At 37.2% G+C, this 17,618-nt stretch overlaps 1 protein-coding gene across 14 annotated transcripts in view; it reads left to right on the top strand.

The window, feature by feature from the left end:
* srcin1a (SRC kinase signaling inhibitor 1a) overlaps window positions 1-17,618 on the top strand; it is a 109,628-nt gene that overhangs the window by 43,445 nt on the left and 48,565 nt on the right. For 13 of the 14 annotated variants that reach the window (XM_032586660.1, XM_032586664.1, XM_032586663.1 and 10 more), the window contains exon 2: window positions 17,019-17,048. The exons of the other annotated variant lie outside the window; for it this stretch is intronic. In XM_032586660.1, the coding sequence (XP_032442551.1) occupies window positions 17,019-17,048 (30 nt within the window). The remainder of the gene's footprint in view (window positions 1-17,018; window positions 17,049-17,618) is intronic. 14 annotated transcript variants of the gene reach the window in all.

Genomic DNA, 17,618 nt, shown 5'->3' with positions numbered 1-17,618 from the left:
GAGCTGTGTGTATGGATGATGTTCTTAGAAATGTATGCACTAAACATAATATTCCATGAAGAACATTTTTAGGGCTGAATGATAATTTAACATGACAAAGCAAAGCAAGGTATCAGATAAAACCTGCAATTCTTCACTTATCCCCATCAGGGAAGCGTTTACAGTTACTTCCCAATGTAATCACAAGTTAATGCTGTTTACAGAGAAAGTATAATGTCTTAGTTTTTCTGCTTAAGGACATTTCCTGTTAGTTAACCTGTAGGCTCAAGGATTTCTGCTATAAGCTAAGGATCAAATGTTTACCTCATCTGTGGCAGTCCAAAGTGAGACCTTTATTTCACCAGGAGGATTTAAATAATTTGTTTTGGTTAAACCTTTTTATTTGAAAATAATCCTATATAATTGCATCACTAATGAAAATACATATTATTTTTAAATCTCAAAGATTTAACAAAAATTACCCAAATCATTAAGGGCTTAAAATATGCATCAATGTAATCTTCTCTTAAGCTTTAGGAAATGCATTTGATAAAAAGTTAACAGTTAAACTGCAACTTCTCAATTATTTTAACTTTGATCTTAATAATTAATATTCATAATTTTATATCTGTGACCATTACAGATAAAAAAATATATATATTATTTTAAGAAGTTTTACCAAGTGAGGCTACACAGGGGATAAAAGTCTCCAAGCTTTTCTAATGAATAAATTACTTATCAGTTCATATTAAGTTCACGTTTATTCTTGGAGGTTAGTTTGGGAATAGTGGTAACACATTTTCTTTTCTCTGTTTTCCTGTCTTGATCTGGTCATAAATTATAAAACCAGATGTATATTATTTCTAGAATTACAGCTTAAAGCTCTGCCATAAACAACAGCATATTTCGGGCAGTTCGTTGACAGCAAAAACAAAATGTAAAAAAAAAAATGGTATTGACCTTTCAAGTTACAAACAGTTGCCTATGTTTGCACGTCCCACAGTTGAAGTTACTTTCATCAGTCATTTGGATGTGTGTTAGTGGCCACCTACTAAAATCAAGTTCCATATCTTATCCTTTTTGGTCTTTCACATTTTTCTACACAAAATGTCTGGTAAATAGTTGCTAAATTCTTTAATGTTTGTCATGTTTTGGTTGGTAAAGGCTCTAAGTGCAGAAACAGACTGAGGTAAAACGGGAAAATGAAGAAAGTGCTGGTAGAGGAACGCAGATACAGATAAATGCACACTTAAAAATAACTCAGGAACCATTTTGCAAACTTTTTGGCATCCAGACCCTCACTATTCAGGGTTTTAAACTGGGCCTGTGGTTCATAAACTGGTTCTGTTGCAAATGCTAAACAAAACTTTGAAACTCTTGATTGTTCTGGATATATGCAACGAAAATCTTGTTTGTTTGGATCCCATAAAAATCCACTCTACACTAAATGACTAAGTAGTGAAAGGAAAGGGTAAGTATAGCTTTTTCAAGTTATTAGTATCAACACCAGAAACATCAATACTTTCAGATTGATACTTTTACTATGTGAAAGTATAGTAAAGTAGCCTCATCTACAGCTATAGCAGTCAAGTCCTCCTGTGTCTACAATGGTCACAGTTACCATAAATATTTCATCACAGCCCTATGAAAGCAGCTGTGGGTTTGCAGCTTGCAGGTGTATTCAGCCTCTGATTGAGCCATAACTCTAAGCCTCCTTTAGTCATTCCCTGGGCTGAGCTACAGCTTTATGTCTGGATGATCACCCACCGTCTAGCAGAGCCAGAGACACTTGGGTTAGACTGGGGTCAGACGTAGGTTTTTTTTTTTTTTCTTTAAAGGATCTCTAGTGAGGATCAAGGAGACTGAATTTCTTCAGCTTTAAATGGTCTGAGAATTTCAGCAGCAGCTGCTGGGTGGGTGGTTAGAGCAGGGCAGTGCTGTGTCCACTTTAGGGTCCATTTACAGAAGTAGACAGTAGAGTGTTTGTCAGGAAGTGCCACAACTTTTAATGACAGTGGGCACATTTATTTCAATAATTTAGTTTAGTTTATTTCAATAATTAATTTAAAAAAAAAATGCATTAATTACTCATATTGTTATACAGATTGACATAGTTTGAGACTTAAATCTAATGCATACACAACATTCAGTTTTCCTGTAGTTTAAAATATTACATGCTACCAATTAATAAGATTTTTAACAAAATAAAACTTACCATATGCACATAATCCTTTGTTGTGGCTTCTTTTATATGAATTATTGCATTGTTACAGCATAGCATGATCAGCTTGTGGCTCCACTGAAATTTTAAGGAGGCCTGGTGTCTCTCATCGTCCCTCTATTACTTCATAGATTCTCTTTGGAGGTTAGGCCAGGCGAGTTTGTCAGCCAATCAAGAGCAGTGATGGTCATTAAGCTAGCTATTGATCACATTAGCAATGTGGGCAGGTGCCAAGTCCTGCTGGGAAAAAAAACAACACATCTCCACAAAGTTTGTCAGAAAAAGGAAGCATTGGACACCAAGTAACTTGATTTTTTTTTTTTTTGGCTCTCCACTCTGTTTCCAGATTTTGGGACCTTGATTTCCAAATTACAAGAATAATTTGGCCCATTAAAGCTTTTTCTCCTTAGCCCAGGTCTGGCTGTATATCTGGTTCAGGAGTCTCTTATCTCAAGGGCTGTAAGAGTTTTAGCTTGAATTGGCTTGGCTTCATTATTCTCTCATGGCAACCATCTCTTGTGTAGCTTTTTTTTATATCACAGTTTTTTCTTCCACTCACACTTTTAAAAAAATATGTTTTGATACAGGACTTGAATAGTTAACCTCTTTAGCAATACCTTGACTTACCCTCCTTTTGTCATTGAGTGTCTACCAGACAGTTACCAACTTAATAGTTTCCCTATGATTGTAGCATTTGTAATGCCTAAAAATGTACCGGTCTTTATAATTTGTGAGAAATTTTATGTTGTTCTCATTACCTTGCAAGCCATAATCATAAAAAATTGCAGAATAAGTGTGAGATATGACACAAAATATGTGTATTTCACTTAAAATTAATCATTAAAATAATTTAACAGCTTCGTGATATTCAGTTTTTTGTTAGATGGCCCTGTAGTTGCATTTTTACTACCACAGAGATCCAAAGTCTCAGGACTTGAATTGACAGACATGTTTTTCTGTTGAAAATGCAAGTATTCCCAAAGCATAAAGAGATAAAAAAGAAAAACAGAGAAAAAGACAAAGCTGCAGCAGAGGCAAACACACACAACAGTAGAATGCTGCACTCTTTTCAAAACTATCCAGTATCCCAGAATGAAGGTTATTTTTATGGACTAAGAACATTTTTCTTAAATATGTGTCCATAGTCCATCTTTTTAAAATACAAGTAATTTGTTTTGTGTAAAAGATATAATGAAATAAAAATCCTTTCTGCAATTCTTTGTTCACATCATTCACAAACGGCCTAAAAGTGTTTTATAAGGGCTGTTTTGGGATTTTACTGTAGATGAGATAAACGCTGTGGCAGGAATCAAAGCAACTTTTGATGGGAGCCGCCGACTGTTTAAAAACGGAGCGCGCTTATTTTTGGGATATCCGTCTGTTTGGTCTCTTCATACATCCTCTGGGAGTTCTCTTGTGAGATTAATTTCTCGCCGTCAAGTTCTAGACTCCCTCCTGTCAAACACACGCTTCCGAGCCTATTTATAACCGGACGCCCTCTCACAAACACTAATGAGTCTCTGGGAGACAAATGGATTCAGAGGACACCTTGTAAACCCTCTATTGCTTATTTTGTTCCCCCCAAACACTTTTGCAGCCCCACGGTCTCAATACCTTTTCTTCCATTTTTTTAGGATTGTTTTCTTTTCTGTGTTCACACCTCATCCTGGCCCACTTTCTCACCAAAATGTATCAATCCCTGCTAACCTCTTTATGCCATCCCCAGATGCCTCTGTAATATTTTGAGACTCTTTGAGTTTGACCACCTATATAGTCATCTTATATCTCTGTCTGTAGCTGTTTTGTCTGTCTGTCTTTCAGATTTCCACCTCTTCTTTCTCTCTGTCTTTGTGTTTCAGCTAGTTGTAAGTCAGTGCTTGTGCTGGCTGGATTAGTGATGGGCCGCTCTGCCAAGTGCTCTGGGGCTCTGGAGCAGAACATTTAACAACTGTCAAATTCGAGTGTCATTCACCCAACAGGTGGCGTGAAGAAAGGAGGAACAATCACAAAAAAGACATTTCCTGATGTCTCTGTTCATATTAAATGCTCGTGTGTTCTCTCTAAGTATCTAAGCCCCTTCAAAGGTGTTCTGCTTGAGCTTCAAAAGCTTACATATTCAGTCTGTGTGTGAATTTAATAGGAATAGTGGCCAAAGAATTTGTTTTGGTAAAATATTGCACTAAAATCCTTAAAATTAAGAAAAAATGAAAAATAATGTTGAATCGACCAGGTAATGTGATAAACTGAAATTTTTTTTTCCTTAGTCAGAGATCAAAATCTCTGTGTTCTGAGTTGCTCTTTAATGCAATATAAAGAGTGCAAAGGTGTAAAAGCAACAAAGCAGGAAATAAGAGCAATTAAGCAGAATTTACTCATTGTTTGTCTGTGTTCATGATCTAAAACACAACCTAACACCTCCACAGCTCCACACAACCCCATGGGAAGCTGATGCCTCGTTTAGTTTTATGCGAAAGCCAATTGTACATAGTACATCCATAGTCCATCTTTGGGTGGACTATGACTGCTGTATCTTTAGTCTTCACAGCTGCATGCTGTCATTAGTTTAATACAATGTATGTTAAAAATCAGAGAAAATTGAGGTACCTGAAGTGGGTTATGTTGATGAAAACACATTTCTTATGCACCACAGCAATCACTTTGACCTCAAATGCTATTAAGCTAGATTGACATTATGAAAAACACATTTCTCTTTTAATGATCACATTTTCACAATGATATGTTTTAAAGCGACTATGTACTACACACTGTCACAAACATTTATTAAAGTAGGTAAAATAAATTAGTCAAACTTTATAGGCAGCAAGTGCAACACCCCAAAACTTCAGTCCTTTATTATTCCACTGGATTAAAAAAAAAATTTTTTTAACACGTTTGTTAAGTGTGCAAATAATTTTTTCTTTAGATTCATGTGGATTTTTCCCCCCGCCCCTTTTATGGTATTAATTATTTTTTATTTGGCCTGACATGCTTTTATTATTACCTCTATTCAGTAGGTACAGCAGCACTGCATGCCTACTTGGTTGTTGTTTATCACACAAGTGTTGTCAGGGGTTTGTCTCTGTTGTTTTTGTTGTGGGCGCTGCGTTGCGCTCTGAGTGACAGCTTGTTAACATCGAACTCGTCATCTCCTCCTCTTTGTTCGTGCCAACTGGGCCCCCCCCACACATCACAGGAGAACCCCACGCCATCTGCAAGCCTGCCACACCCCTTCTTCTTCTCTTTGCACACCCAAATGAGGCGCCTCAAACACACACAGCACCATTGGGACCAGAGACAGAGAAGCAAACAGAGAGCAGAAGAAAGTAGAGAGTCAGCTTATGTTAGTGTACACAAAGATCAATGAATAAGCGATGAATAAATGGAAAAACAGGAGCTCACATATGGCTTGCATTACTTCCTGTTAGATTGTAAATAGTACACACATATGGAATATACTCATTTGAGTCAGATATTGTCAAGGGAACTTAGTTATACTGACCTTGGAGAACCTTTTAGGTACATAGTAAGAAGAACAGTCAAACTAAAGAAAATTTACATGTTTTTTTTTAGGAAATGTCTTTTCCGATAATAGCCCTAAAGTAAACTGAAGCAAATGAGAAAATCTATTTATGATGCATTTGCTGTAAGTGATTCTCTCCAATTTTTTTCGTGGCATATAGATGGTCACCTACAGAGAAAAAAAGTGAAGTTTTAAGTAGGAGATTGCATCAAATTATTAACAGCCAGGGCGCACAGGAAAAGATTATATTTGAAGCTAGAGTTGCTGTTTTGAAGGGAATTGCTCTTTATCGTGTCCTCTGTGGCTGGACAAGCAATTACACTAACTCCCCACAAGGGACTGCTGTGTGCCGCTTAACTTCCTATTCCTATACAGATCACATTAAGTATGGCAAAAAGGCTGGTTTCCTTCTCAAATATTAAAGTTTTCACTTCACTTCCAGCTTATTTTATATCAACATGTAGTTTCTGATCTCACTGTCCTCAGATGCCATTTTTAATACAGAAAATAAAAGTCTTATTTTGTGATGAAAGAGCTTAGTTTAATATTACATAAAATGTTCTGAACGACAGCTGAAAGGAAATGCACATCCCTCTCCTTTGATTTTCCAATTTGTCTTTTCCAAAGCTGGTCGACAGCACAGCATGCAGCGTGCAGTTTGACAAATGACGATCTGCATCAAAACACAGATCTATGGGTACCGTATTGACGGGACAACTTGTAATCTAAGATGCCCTGCTTGTTTCACATCTGTCACCGACTATGCCTTCGCCATGTGACGCTTGTGCATCCTTTATCTATACTCTTGCTATTTCAATATGTTTGTGTGCATGTGTGTTGGCTGCAAACGACTTTGTTTAGCAGCTGACTTGTTGCTAAGGCAACGAATCTGCAGCAGGAAGTGATGCCAGTCTTTGCAGAGATAATTGCCAGTGGTTTTAATTGATTCCTTTTTAAGGTAATTTTTTCTTGCTTCTTGCTGTTCCAATTAAAGAAAACCTTGGCAGAGTGGTCCAATTACCTTGTCAAGATAATTCCCATCAATATGGCTTCCATTCTTCTTACTATTTCATAAAAATTTGCACTTTTGTGACAGTAGATGGTGAGCCTTCTGGGTAGAGGACAAGAAATATTGTCTGTCTTAGAGTACAAAGAAGCGAGAAATGTCAAGGAGATTTCTGATCGATCGTTTCTGTAAAATACAACGTTTAGTTTCTTTTGAAGCTCCATCCTGTCACATGCTGGTGTTCCTGCCACCAGCTGAACCCAGCACTAATAGCAACTTAAAATAAAGCTGAATGGCAAGTCGTCAGAATCTACAGTCCATTAACTGTTTTTTAAATGGCAGACATAAAGCCAAGCATTTCAGTTTAATATCAAATCCTACACAGTGGCATTTTCAAATCATACTGCCATGGAGCGAAATCCAGCTAATTGCTAGTATCACTGTCACTGCTTGAACATTCGCTTCTGTTTCACTCGTGCTGCTGAATGTGTCCCATCTCTAACATTACCCGTGTGTTTGGGCACTTCTCCATCATTGCTGCTTGCATCTGTTCTCATCTAATCAGCTCATGCAAGCATTTAATGAATCTCAGCATGCAATTCACCAATTTGATTGAAAACCATTGGCAAAAGCCTCACTAATCTGACAATAAATGTGTGGGTATCTGAGATTACTGGTTAGGTTATTCTGTTGACTATGTTTGGCAGTGAGACTGGCAGCAAGAAGATGCTCAAAGCAGGTCTGCTTTGAGAGAGGCAGCAATTAATTTCAATGCCAGAGTCAGCTTAGTAATCCTGCCCTATTAAACAGGTAACCTTAACAGGCAAACAGCTCTATTAGAAGCGAGTCTGACAAGATTTAGTGCAAATTTGCCTGTCATCATTAAACCTCAGGCTCACATCACATAGCAGCAGCACAAATCAGGTTTACAGCCCTCTGAAAAGATATTTTAATAATGATAATCTTGTTAAGAGCATTGCTTTGGGTCTGAAATGTCTTCTTATGTTCAAAAACAAACAAAAAAGAGATTACCTTGCGTCTCCAATGTGCAATCTATTAAAATCAATCAACTTACAAAATTGCTCACCTCTAAACATTCAGAGAAATAATTTTCTTCTTTTTCTCCCTGGAATTCTAGATTGTGTTTAAGAGTCCATTAGCCCATAGCCTTTTATTTTTTCTTTTAAAAAATTGATGGTTAAATGTACAATAATCTCCTACAGTCTCTTACAGACTTTGTGATCTGAGGAGAGAAATGGGAAGATGTTCTAATCTAGCAAAACAAACATTATACAATAGTATTCAATACAGTATACAGTAAAAGACAAGGATTCCAAAGTAGTACAATCACCACAACAATTTTCAGTTTATTGGCACTTTAAATTATCCCGTTAATTATCCCGTTATCTCTGCACTTTTTCAGTCTTCTTCCAACATATCTTTAGCCTGTCAATGAAGCCAAAAACAGTAGTGATTGTGGGTATCTTTCATTATAACCTAATACAGTTACTTATTTATTTATTTATGTGACATAGTTCAACATTTTTCTGTTTTTCTGAAAGGCAAAAGCTAAAGGCTTTTGTGGTAACAGGGCATACTTGACAATCATTCAAGTATGATTGAATGATTGCTTATCCTTGTTATCCTATAACAAGGATAAGCTACAAATTGTCCTTGCTATGTACCGACTGTTCACAGACTGTGATAACTAAACATGTTAATAGAAAGTTTAGTGGAAGGAACAAGGTCTGTGGAGGTCAAAAGCAGCATTCCTGTCCAAGGGATTTCACTAGACTACTGTCATAGTAGAAGATGTCCTATGTTTTTTATTGTGTGTGTGGGCGTAGGGGCGTGTGTGTGTGTGTGTGTTTGAACAATTTTTGTTTCCATTGCAATAGCCAGAATACTGTATGGAAAAATACAGATATGTTTGCTTATTCACTGTAGTGATTTTGTGGTATTATCTGTTTTCAGTGGGTCCTGGGTTCAGTTCCTGGCCCAGGGTCTTTCTGCATGCATGTTCTCCCTGTGCATGTGTGGGTTCTCTCCGGCTTACTCCCACAGTCCAAAAACATGACTGTTAGGTAAATTGGTCTCTCTAAATTCTCCCTAGGTGTGAGTGTGTGTGTGCATGGTTGTTTGTCCATCTGTCTCTGTGTTGCCCTGCGACAGACTGGTGACCTGTCCAGGGTGTACCCCGCCTCTCGCCCGGAACGTTAGCTGGCACCAGCACCTCCCGATCCTGCTAAGGACAAGGGTGTAAGAAAATGGATGGATCTGTTTTCAGTTTGAATTCAGTCCTTATTGGATCATTTAATCAGAAAACAAGCTTCTTGATTAAGAATGAATAGAAATTAAACCTTTACTTAGTATTTTAACAAATGCTAATACTGTAATTTACTCCATTTACACCAGATGGATGGTGCAACAGGTGACGACATTTCCCTGACTGTAAAGTCTTCCTTTTATGTTTCGTTTTGTTGCTTCTTTCATCATCGGCTCAGCAGTGCAATGAATCACGCAGCTTTTTTTTCGTTTTGTCTAAATATCTGTCTGGGTTACTGTTTGATAGGAATACTCTGGAGGGATGTGACAAGTCAACAATTCTAGTTTGGGTTTAAAGCGGCACTTGTTGAATTGAAATAATTGAGTGTAAAACTATCAGAAGCATTGCGATCTGCAGCCTATTATTTTTGTTTCCCCAGTTATGCTGTCACTCTGAACACAAGGGTTCTTCTGCAGCTGGACTGCTGTAAATATTATAAATGTTAAGTTTCTTTAAATGATATAAGCTGCATTCCGAGGCATGAGTTCTTATTTCATATGTGTTTTAATAGCACAGAGATTTCCAAAAACTAATCAACATAATATTACATAAAAACATTTTTACAGTTTCTGTGATCACCTAACATTGAGGTGTAACTCTTTAAGGTATCTCGGCAAGCGGGAAAAACTCACCGCCCCTATATTTTACAAACATTTATCCACTAGCAACTCTATTACATCTGCTTGTCTCCATATGGGAAGTTACTGAAGGTAGCTCGGGGGCTATAGGGTTTTCCCTGTGAGAGAATTGTATCTGTACTGTTATAATAGAGGTTCCCATGTGTCTTCTGCCCTGATTTAACAACAGGTTGTAATTGAAAGGTGTTCTCACCTGCTACTGCCCAGCTTTTATCACAATTGAAACTGAAACAAATAAGTGTGTCTTTCGCTCTTCATTTTGTTTCCGTTCTTCCCGTCTCTGTCATGTCTCCTTCAGCTGAATAAACGCACATCGGTAGATTTGTGCTACAGATCGCCCCAGAGGTGTTTCAGTTGAACCTCTAGCTAACTGTAACTTTCTGTGGTGGATTTTATTTATTAACAAGTTTGTGGTAAGAGCCACATTTACTGCTGCCTGTCTACACTGTTTACAAGTGTTGACTGGGCAAAGAAAAACCATAAGCAGGCAGAGCTTGCTGGTAGGAAAACACTGTAAATAGAGGAGAGCAGGGCGTAAAAAGTTGGATCTGGCATTTTGATTGTGTTTTAAAGATCAAGGGAAAGTACTGGCATCACCATCTATGTAGCTGTCTGTTAGTTTTATGTTAAGGTGCCTTAAGCCTTTTGATTGCCTTGGTTTGTAATTACATCCAACAGCTCACACATGCTTGTTGACCTTCCCGTGATGGCTCACTCTGACTGCCAAGCTTTACTTTTCCCCTCTTAACTAGCTTCTCCTGTTGTAATAGGAGAAGTGAATGCTTCTAAGCTTTTTGAGCTGATCTAGGGTGGAAGGTAGTTTGCATACTAATTTATCTTTAATTTTTAATTAAATTTAACCCATAAACTTTTTACTTTAAGTGTAAATCAAAAAGTCTAGCAGGAAAAATTGACAGTGAAGGATAGCAATGTCACATGAAATTATAAGTAAAACAAATAGACCTAACAAACTGGCACCCTATGAAGGGATTTAGAAATATCCTGTAGTAAGCAACATCTGTCCTTGGGTCGTTTCAGAGAGTCACAGAAATTTAGTTTGGAGAAGGAACACTTTATACAGAGTTACACAGTACTCCTTGCAGGGGTCATACCATCTATTTATCTAAAAAGTAAAGTAGCTGATGGTTTTGGAATCTACATCACATTGTCAAATATACTTGGTTAAATCTTAGTTAATGACTGACATTTAATGTATGCTGAAGTTGTTTTTTTATATTGTAGAACTGTCTTTTTGTGGATTGTATGATTCAAAGTAGCAGCTACTCCGACCTCTTCTGTTGCTAAAGTGCTTTGTTCAGCCTTTCTTGTGTTCTTCTAGTAATTTGTTTTAACTGTCCCCTATAGAGCATGGCGCTACGAGTGCCAACCATTTCCAGTTTAGCTAATTTCCTTTTCCTTAAAGCATTAACAGAAGAGCCTGAGTAGCACTTTGCTGACTTTACTTCCACCGCCATTCTTCTCTGATTCAGTATTCCTGATCCAGTCTCTGTGTCCTGCATGCTCTCTCAGCCAGGAGTCCACAAGGAGCTGGTTTATGCCTTGCAGCAAATCAGTTTCTGTGTCAGAGAGGAGGAGCTTTTCCTCTGTAGCTGTCTGCAAAACAACAGACTTAATGGCTATACCAAGAGCTTTACAAAATATAAAACGTCGCTTATGGAGAAACATTCAGTGATGATTTGCACCAATCAAAATAAATTCAACAAATTTATTTTAACTGGTTTTGGCTTTTGGCTTGTTTTGTATTTTGCATGAAACACAAAACAACAAAGAGACAACTGACAACAAAATTTTATTTGCCTTTGGGATTAATAAAGTATTTTAGAATCTGAATTTGAAAAGACTATTGATGCTTTTTTTAGTGGGCCTTTTATAAATGTTTCTTTACTTAATAGATAATTTTGATGATGTTCTCTGCAATGGTTTTACAGCTTTTTTTGTTAATAAATTTTGATAAAAGATCTAATATTCAAGATTTTTTTTTCAATTTAATGTTGCTTAAAATTAGAAATGCAGTTGTCTTATTGGTCTTATTGTGTCACATAAGTATTCATATTGTTTGTCTTGCTGTGTATTGATATACATGAAATACATGTTTATATTTAATTTGTTGAATTACATTTGTCCAACTTAAATAAAAATTAGCATTTTCTTCCACTAAAACATAGCTATCCCTGGGTTAAAACCATTCCACAGCAGCCCTATTGCAAAATATAACATGTCTTGTCTAGGATTGCCTAAGAGTTTTCTCTATTACCCCATCAAATTCATCTAGATCCTCTCTCCATGCTAAAGAAAAACATCCCCACAGTATGAGTCTGCTAACACCATGTTTGTCATATTAGGGTTGTTGTGTTCAGGATGTTGTGCAGTGTTAGTTTTCCACCACACATTGCTGCTTGTCTGATTAATGATTTTTCCTTGCTTGCTGTTTTATTTTTAAAAGCCATGTCTTAGTGGGTTTGCATTTATACTGTACTCTTTCATTTTTGGATGATGGATTAATCGGTGTACTGTGTGATGTTCAAATTGTGATTCAAGCTGAAAATTATTCAAATATCTGGAATATTCAGGTGTATAATAATACGAAATACTTACCAACGTGTTTTTAATGACTGTAAGTAAAAGTAATATTTTAGAGCTCCCCATCAAGGGTCCAGACTTGAATCTGATCCAGAATCTATGGGGAGAGCTAAAGATTAAGGTGACAGCAAGAAGGTTTTCCAATCTCAAAAAGTTGGAGCTCATCACCAAAGATAAATCATTAAAGAGGTTTGATTGCTGTAATGCCCGGCATTACAGCAATCTATGGATTATTGATCTATGGATTATTGAGAAGGGTATAAACAAGTTCTGACATATCACTTTTTATTGAAATGTAAATAAAAACATAAATATCTTTTACTGGCCCTTTTAAAATGTTTTATTATGATTTCATTCCAATTATAATATCTCTATTTCCATCACACACTCCTTGGTTGAAAGAAAATTATTTTACAACAAAATCTGCCATGTATATAAAATCAATTTTGGGCTTCAATACACATTTTTTTTATAGCTTAAGCCAGCTTTAAGATTATTTGTAACTTTATCTCTGAGCTGTTTGGTGTGTCTCTTGGTCCTCATGATTCTGTTTAACTGTTGCTAGCTAATACACCACTGAGGGCTTCACGGCGTAGTTGTATTTATACTGAGATTAAAATATGCACAGGTTGCCTCAGTCAACTTTGAAACTGAAGGAAAGCATTTGGAGTAATGAATCCTTTTCCTTTCACTTCTCAATAATGGGACACTTTTGTTGGCCTGTCACATAATTTCCTTCTAAAAACTTTGAAGATTGTGTTTGTAATAAAAAGGAAACAGAAAAGTTAAATAGACAACAAAGGGTTCCATAAACTGTAGACTAGTTAGGTGGCCAGAGGAAGCTGTAATTTCTTCAGACACCTGTGTCGCTAATAGATGTAAGGGATATGTGGCCCCTTTAAAACAATGTTTAGTCATTAGCCTCAGGAGGGATCTGAATGTTTAAAATACCTGTGAAATTAGATTTAACTACTGAACTACTGTATCCAGAGCTGCAGCCTGCAGCTCTCTTATCATGCTCGGAGACATGAAGACTCTTGTACATTCCCCTGCTCATTCTGACCCACTCATACTACACCCTCAAAATATAAAGCTGTGGTTCCTGCTGCTTCCAAATCCATCAAAGCACCCAAACCACTTTCTCTGATTCTCCATACTGCGTAAATCTGCATATAATGAGGGAGAATCCTTGAATCCTGACTTTAAAGTCCTGTTCCCCGTGTAGCCTGACATTGAGGTAGGAAAAAAATGCTTTCTGAGTTAGTTGGTTTAAGGTTTGGATTTAGAAAGACTGAATATTCAAATGTATGTTTTGATCATTTCTGTGGGTGTGTTGGCGATTGGTTCGTGTCACAAGCTGTATGCATAAATAACCAACTGAAGGCGGTGCAAACTGGTGACTTAAACCGTGAAAAGGGTGGCTTTGTGAAGAAAAGTCTCTACAAGTTCTATAAAAAAGATCAAACATTTAAACCTATTCACTGCTGAGAGAAGTTTTCATGCAGTTTGTTTTCCATAAGCCAGAAGCAGCAATTACAGTTGAGATGCTAAGTTATTTTTTCTGACCTTGCCAAATCCATCTTTTTCAGATCACAATTTCCCTCGGCCCATTTGTCTTCTAATATCTTTCTGTGCCCAACTCCGCTTGCTCTGTTTTAACCAGGTAAAAGCTTTTGATCAGAACCTCGATCATTCCTTGATCTTTAAGTGGAGCTGGGATCTCACTGGCTGGGGTCACTGGTCTTATCAATTTAGATAGCAGGCTCTCTTTTCATTCAGGCACTTCATTATTCAGTGGATCAAAAAAGTGCTGCAACATGTTCTTCGTCTCTGAGTGTCCACATTCATCCAGCGTTAGATCCAGAGTGAAATGCAGATGTTTCTGTGTTGCATTAAAGCATTTATCTTTTTCACCAACCTTTTTCACATTTATGTTTTAAATTACGCTCCTGTTGCGTTGGCCCTCACACATTGTCTTGCCTGTCACCATTGTTGTCTTCCAGCTTATGTAGAAATGTATTCATTGTGAATGTTGAGAATGCAAAAAGAATAACTTGTTCCCATTTTCGTTTCTTATATCCCTACCCACACAACTTCTTCTACTTCTGCTGCTTTTAAGATAGGGCTTTGTCATGCAGTGTTGCAGCCCTTTCTATAGAGTGCAGTTTGAAAAGTTTTTAGGGTAGAAATCAAAACAAGTTTTATAAAGAAATATTCCTTTTTAGCACAACAGAGTTGATTGTGCTGAGTGTTTACAAAGTTGTTATCCCAACCTATATTTTGGCACAAGAGCTTCTTTATTTGCACAGCAATTATTACAGAGCTGTGCAAAAACACGAACTTGATTACAGTTCTTTCAGGCTTTTGTTTTGTAGAAAACAGACATTCTGGATGTGAAACACCTCAACGCTTCTATTGTTGTTATTCTCCCAGAGGCACACTGGCTTAGATAAACTCCTGAAGAGTGAAATGGAACAACAAAACACATAATGGGCTGACTAGTGGGATTTCTCCATTATTGCATTTAAAACATTGGCAGACCTGGCAACTTCAAAAAGACAAACATACGTATTTTAAAAACTCATCACTTGGGTCCTTTGAACAATGTCTTATGTGTTTAGTTTTTTCCATTTTCAAACCTTATTTTTCTTATGATATACACACACCAGTTCAATAAGAATATATGTTAAAATTTATATGAGAAATAATTTGGTTATTGTTAATCTTTTTGATACGCTTGAAAACTATGCAACATTACAAGCAGACAGTGCTCAAAAGTGTGAAGAAAGAGTCAAAGCAATTATTTATTATTATTATTTCTTGATTGAACATTTGCAGAACCTATAGGGGACAAAACAAAATCATAGTATTAGTGTCTTCTCCAGTACTTCCTTTGTCTCCTTTAATGGAGACAAATTCTCACAACAGTTATAGAAAGTAGGGGAACAACAGACTGCTAAATACTGTGGCCTCAGCAAGAAAAATCTCACCAAGCAACTAAAACAGTCGACATTCTCCATGCCAATAGATACACTTATACGCCCATGGCTTGGCCCTTTAAGCATAGAGATCAGTGTCCCAACTTGGAAGAACAACACATACCTCCAAGGTATGTATGAGTGTTTCAGGCTGCAGTTCAAATTCAAAATGTATCTTCTATGCTTTCAAAAAGAAGCCCTGGTAACATGTTTGGATTAAGGATATGAGGATGTTGAAGAGCAGAAAGAGGAGGAATTAAAAACAAGAGCAACTATTAACATGCCTTAAAATCATATAAAATCATCTCATATAAACGATTAATCGCAACCCCCCACCCCCAAAAACAGGCTTCTTTTTCTCATCAGTGATCCACTTACTGCAATCAGGTTTTGAAAACAAATGTAGAATTCTTTTGCAAAGTACTTTCTGTCTGTACTGTTGAATATTTAAGCAGAACTCCTCTCAAACAGTGCATAGTACCTTATGCAGAAACCCTCAATTTTATCATGTAACTGTTAAGTCCTAATCTGAAAGTCCTAATGTCGTTTCCTTCTCCACAGTAAGGCGGAAACTGGTAGTGTAGGTGCAGAAACTTCCCATACAAACAACCAGATAAGAACAGTCACCATTGTTTTCACATTTCAATTAGGTTTTTTAATTTTCCCACTCCACTATCCAGCAATGTTCAAACTGGTTTTACCCAGTGTGGCTGCCTAACCAAGACAGAATCTGAGAGAAGGATAAAATCAGTTGATCCAATCAGTGCATCATTTTGCTTTCTCAGCTTTTTACTGTCATGCTGCGGACACTCCGGCACATTAACGAGCTATAACACACAGCTACGGCTTTTCTCACTATTGTAATCAGACCCTTGAGTAAGGTCCTTGTTAGCTGATGCACAATAAGCTTCAGTCTAATGAAGTGTAAACCAGATAGGAGGGAGCTCTAAGCGGGAGTTTAGATGAATATGACCGGCAGGCTTGGAGAGCAAGGCAGAACTCAATCCTAATGTTGTTAGCCAGGAGGTCATTCCTTTCTGTCTCACCCTTGCTCAGTTTATCAGCACTTCATAATGTGAAGGATGTAAGGGCAGAGTGTTAAAAGTGAGGATCACCCTTAAGTGCGAGAACTCTTCAAGTGTGAATAAAGTGAGAAGTGGGTTGAGAATGAGTACGATGTTTGATTTCTACTTTTCTGGAGTTATAACAGACCTGCTCCGACTAACAGACTTACTCTATGTGTCGGTTTATCCTTTATGTGAAAAACGTCTGTCTTTCTCCTCTGTACATTACCAGTCTAATTGTAACTTTTGCCTGGAGAAATTTTCCTCTGCTGCTCACTCGTTCAGCTATTCCTATTGCTGCTGACGACCATTTCATGTGTAGGAGGTCAGCTTTCTTTAGCCTTATTTTACACTTATAATTTAACCAGAATTGCAAAATAGATTTTTCCCCCTAATCACTGACTGTAATTTGCAATTTAATTTTGCTGTGAAAATGCATAATCATCGTCATTCATTCCAGCAGGTTATTGGAAAACAAACAGCATTCATTTCCAACCATCCCATATGTTAACTTGTTTGAATCCATTATGATGCATATATAATGCATTATCTTCTGGTAACCCAGAGAAAGTGCTATCATGCCTTGATAGCTTTTTCCCATTGCCATATGAACTAGACCTGATGTGTTTGCTTGCACATCTGTGCACAAACACACAAATTAACCCTTCACATGTTTCTCTTTTAGCCAACGCTGGGGCCTGTTATCCTAAGCAAGGTAACTCACCGGGCGAATGGCTCCCTGCTTTTTTGTCCCCTCCTAAGTTCATTGCTATTCCAGTCACATATTTTATGTGTAACCATCTTCTTCCGCCTGTCTTTGTTCTCTTCCTGTCTGATTTCCACCTTGGGCTGCATTGCTTGTCAGATTGAGCACTGATATAAAGGCCACGTGCTGTCAGAGTGATGGGAGTCCTTAAAATGGACAGAAGGAACAGAGAGATAGTGAGAACATGTAAAGAAAGTGTCAGCGGGTGACGGGTGACTGAGGGAATGATGGGGAGAAGTTGCTGAGAAATAGTAAGACAGAGTAATGATAGAAATGATGTACCTGTTCCTACATGTTCCCACCTGACTTTCAATCACTTTAATGTCAAAAAATTTCTTTTTGCCTGTTTTCTAAATAAAAAATAAAAGACACTTAAAGACAAACAGGCATATCGGAACAAAATAACCTACCTGAAAACAAATTCAGTTATAGCCCCTGCCTTTGATCTATTGTAGAAGCACTTTACTTTTCTCATTTTTCTTCCCCCTTAGAACTTGAAATCAATAATTCTGCAAGAAA

This window comes from Xiphophorus hellerii, chromosome 16, assembly GCF_003331165.1.
Source record: "Xiphophorus hellerii strain 12219 chromosome 16, Xiphophorus_hellerii-4.1, whole genome shotgun sequence".
NCBI classification, from domain to species: domain Eukaryota; kingdom Metazoa; phylum Chordata; class Actinopteri; order Cyprinodontiformes; family Poeciliidae; genus Xiphophorus; species Xiphophorus hellerii.
This window is presented reverse-complemented; position numbering and strand designations above follow the sequence as displayed.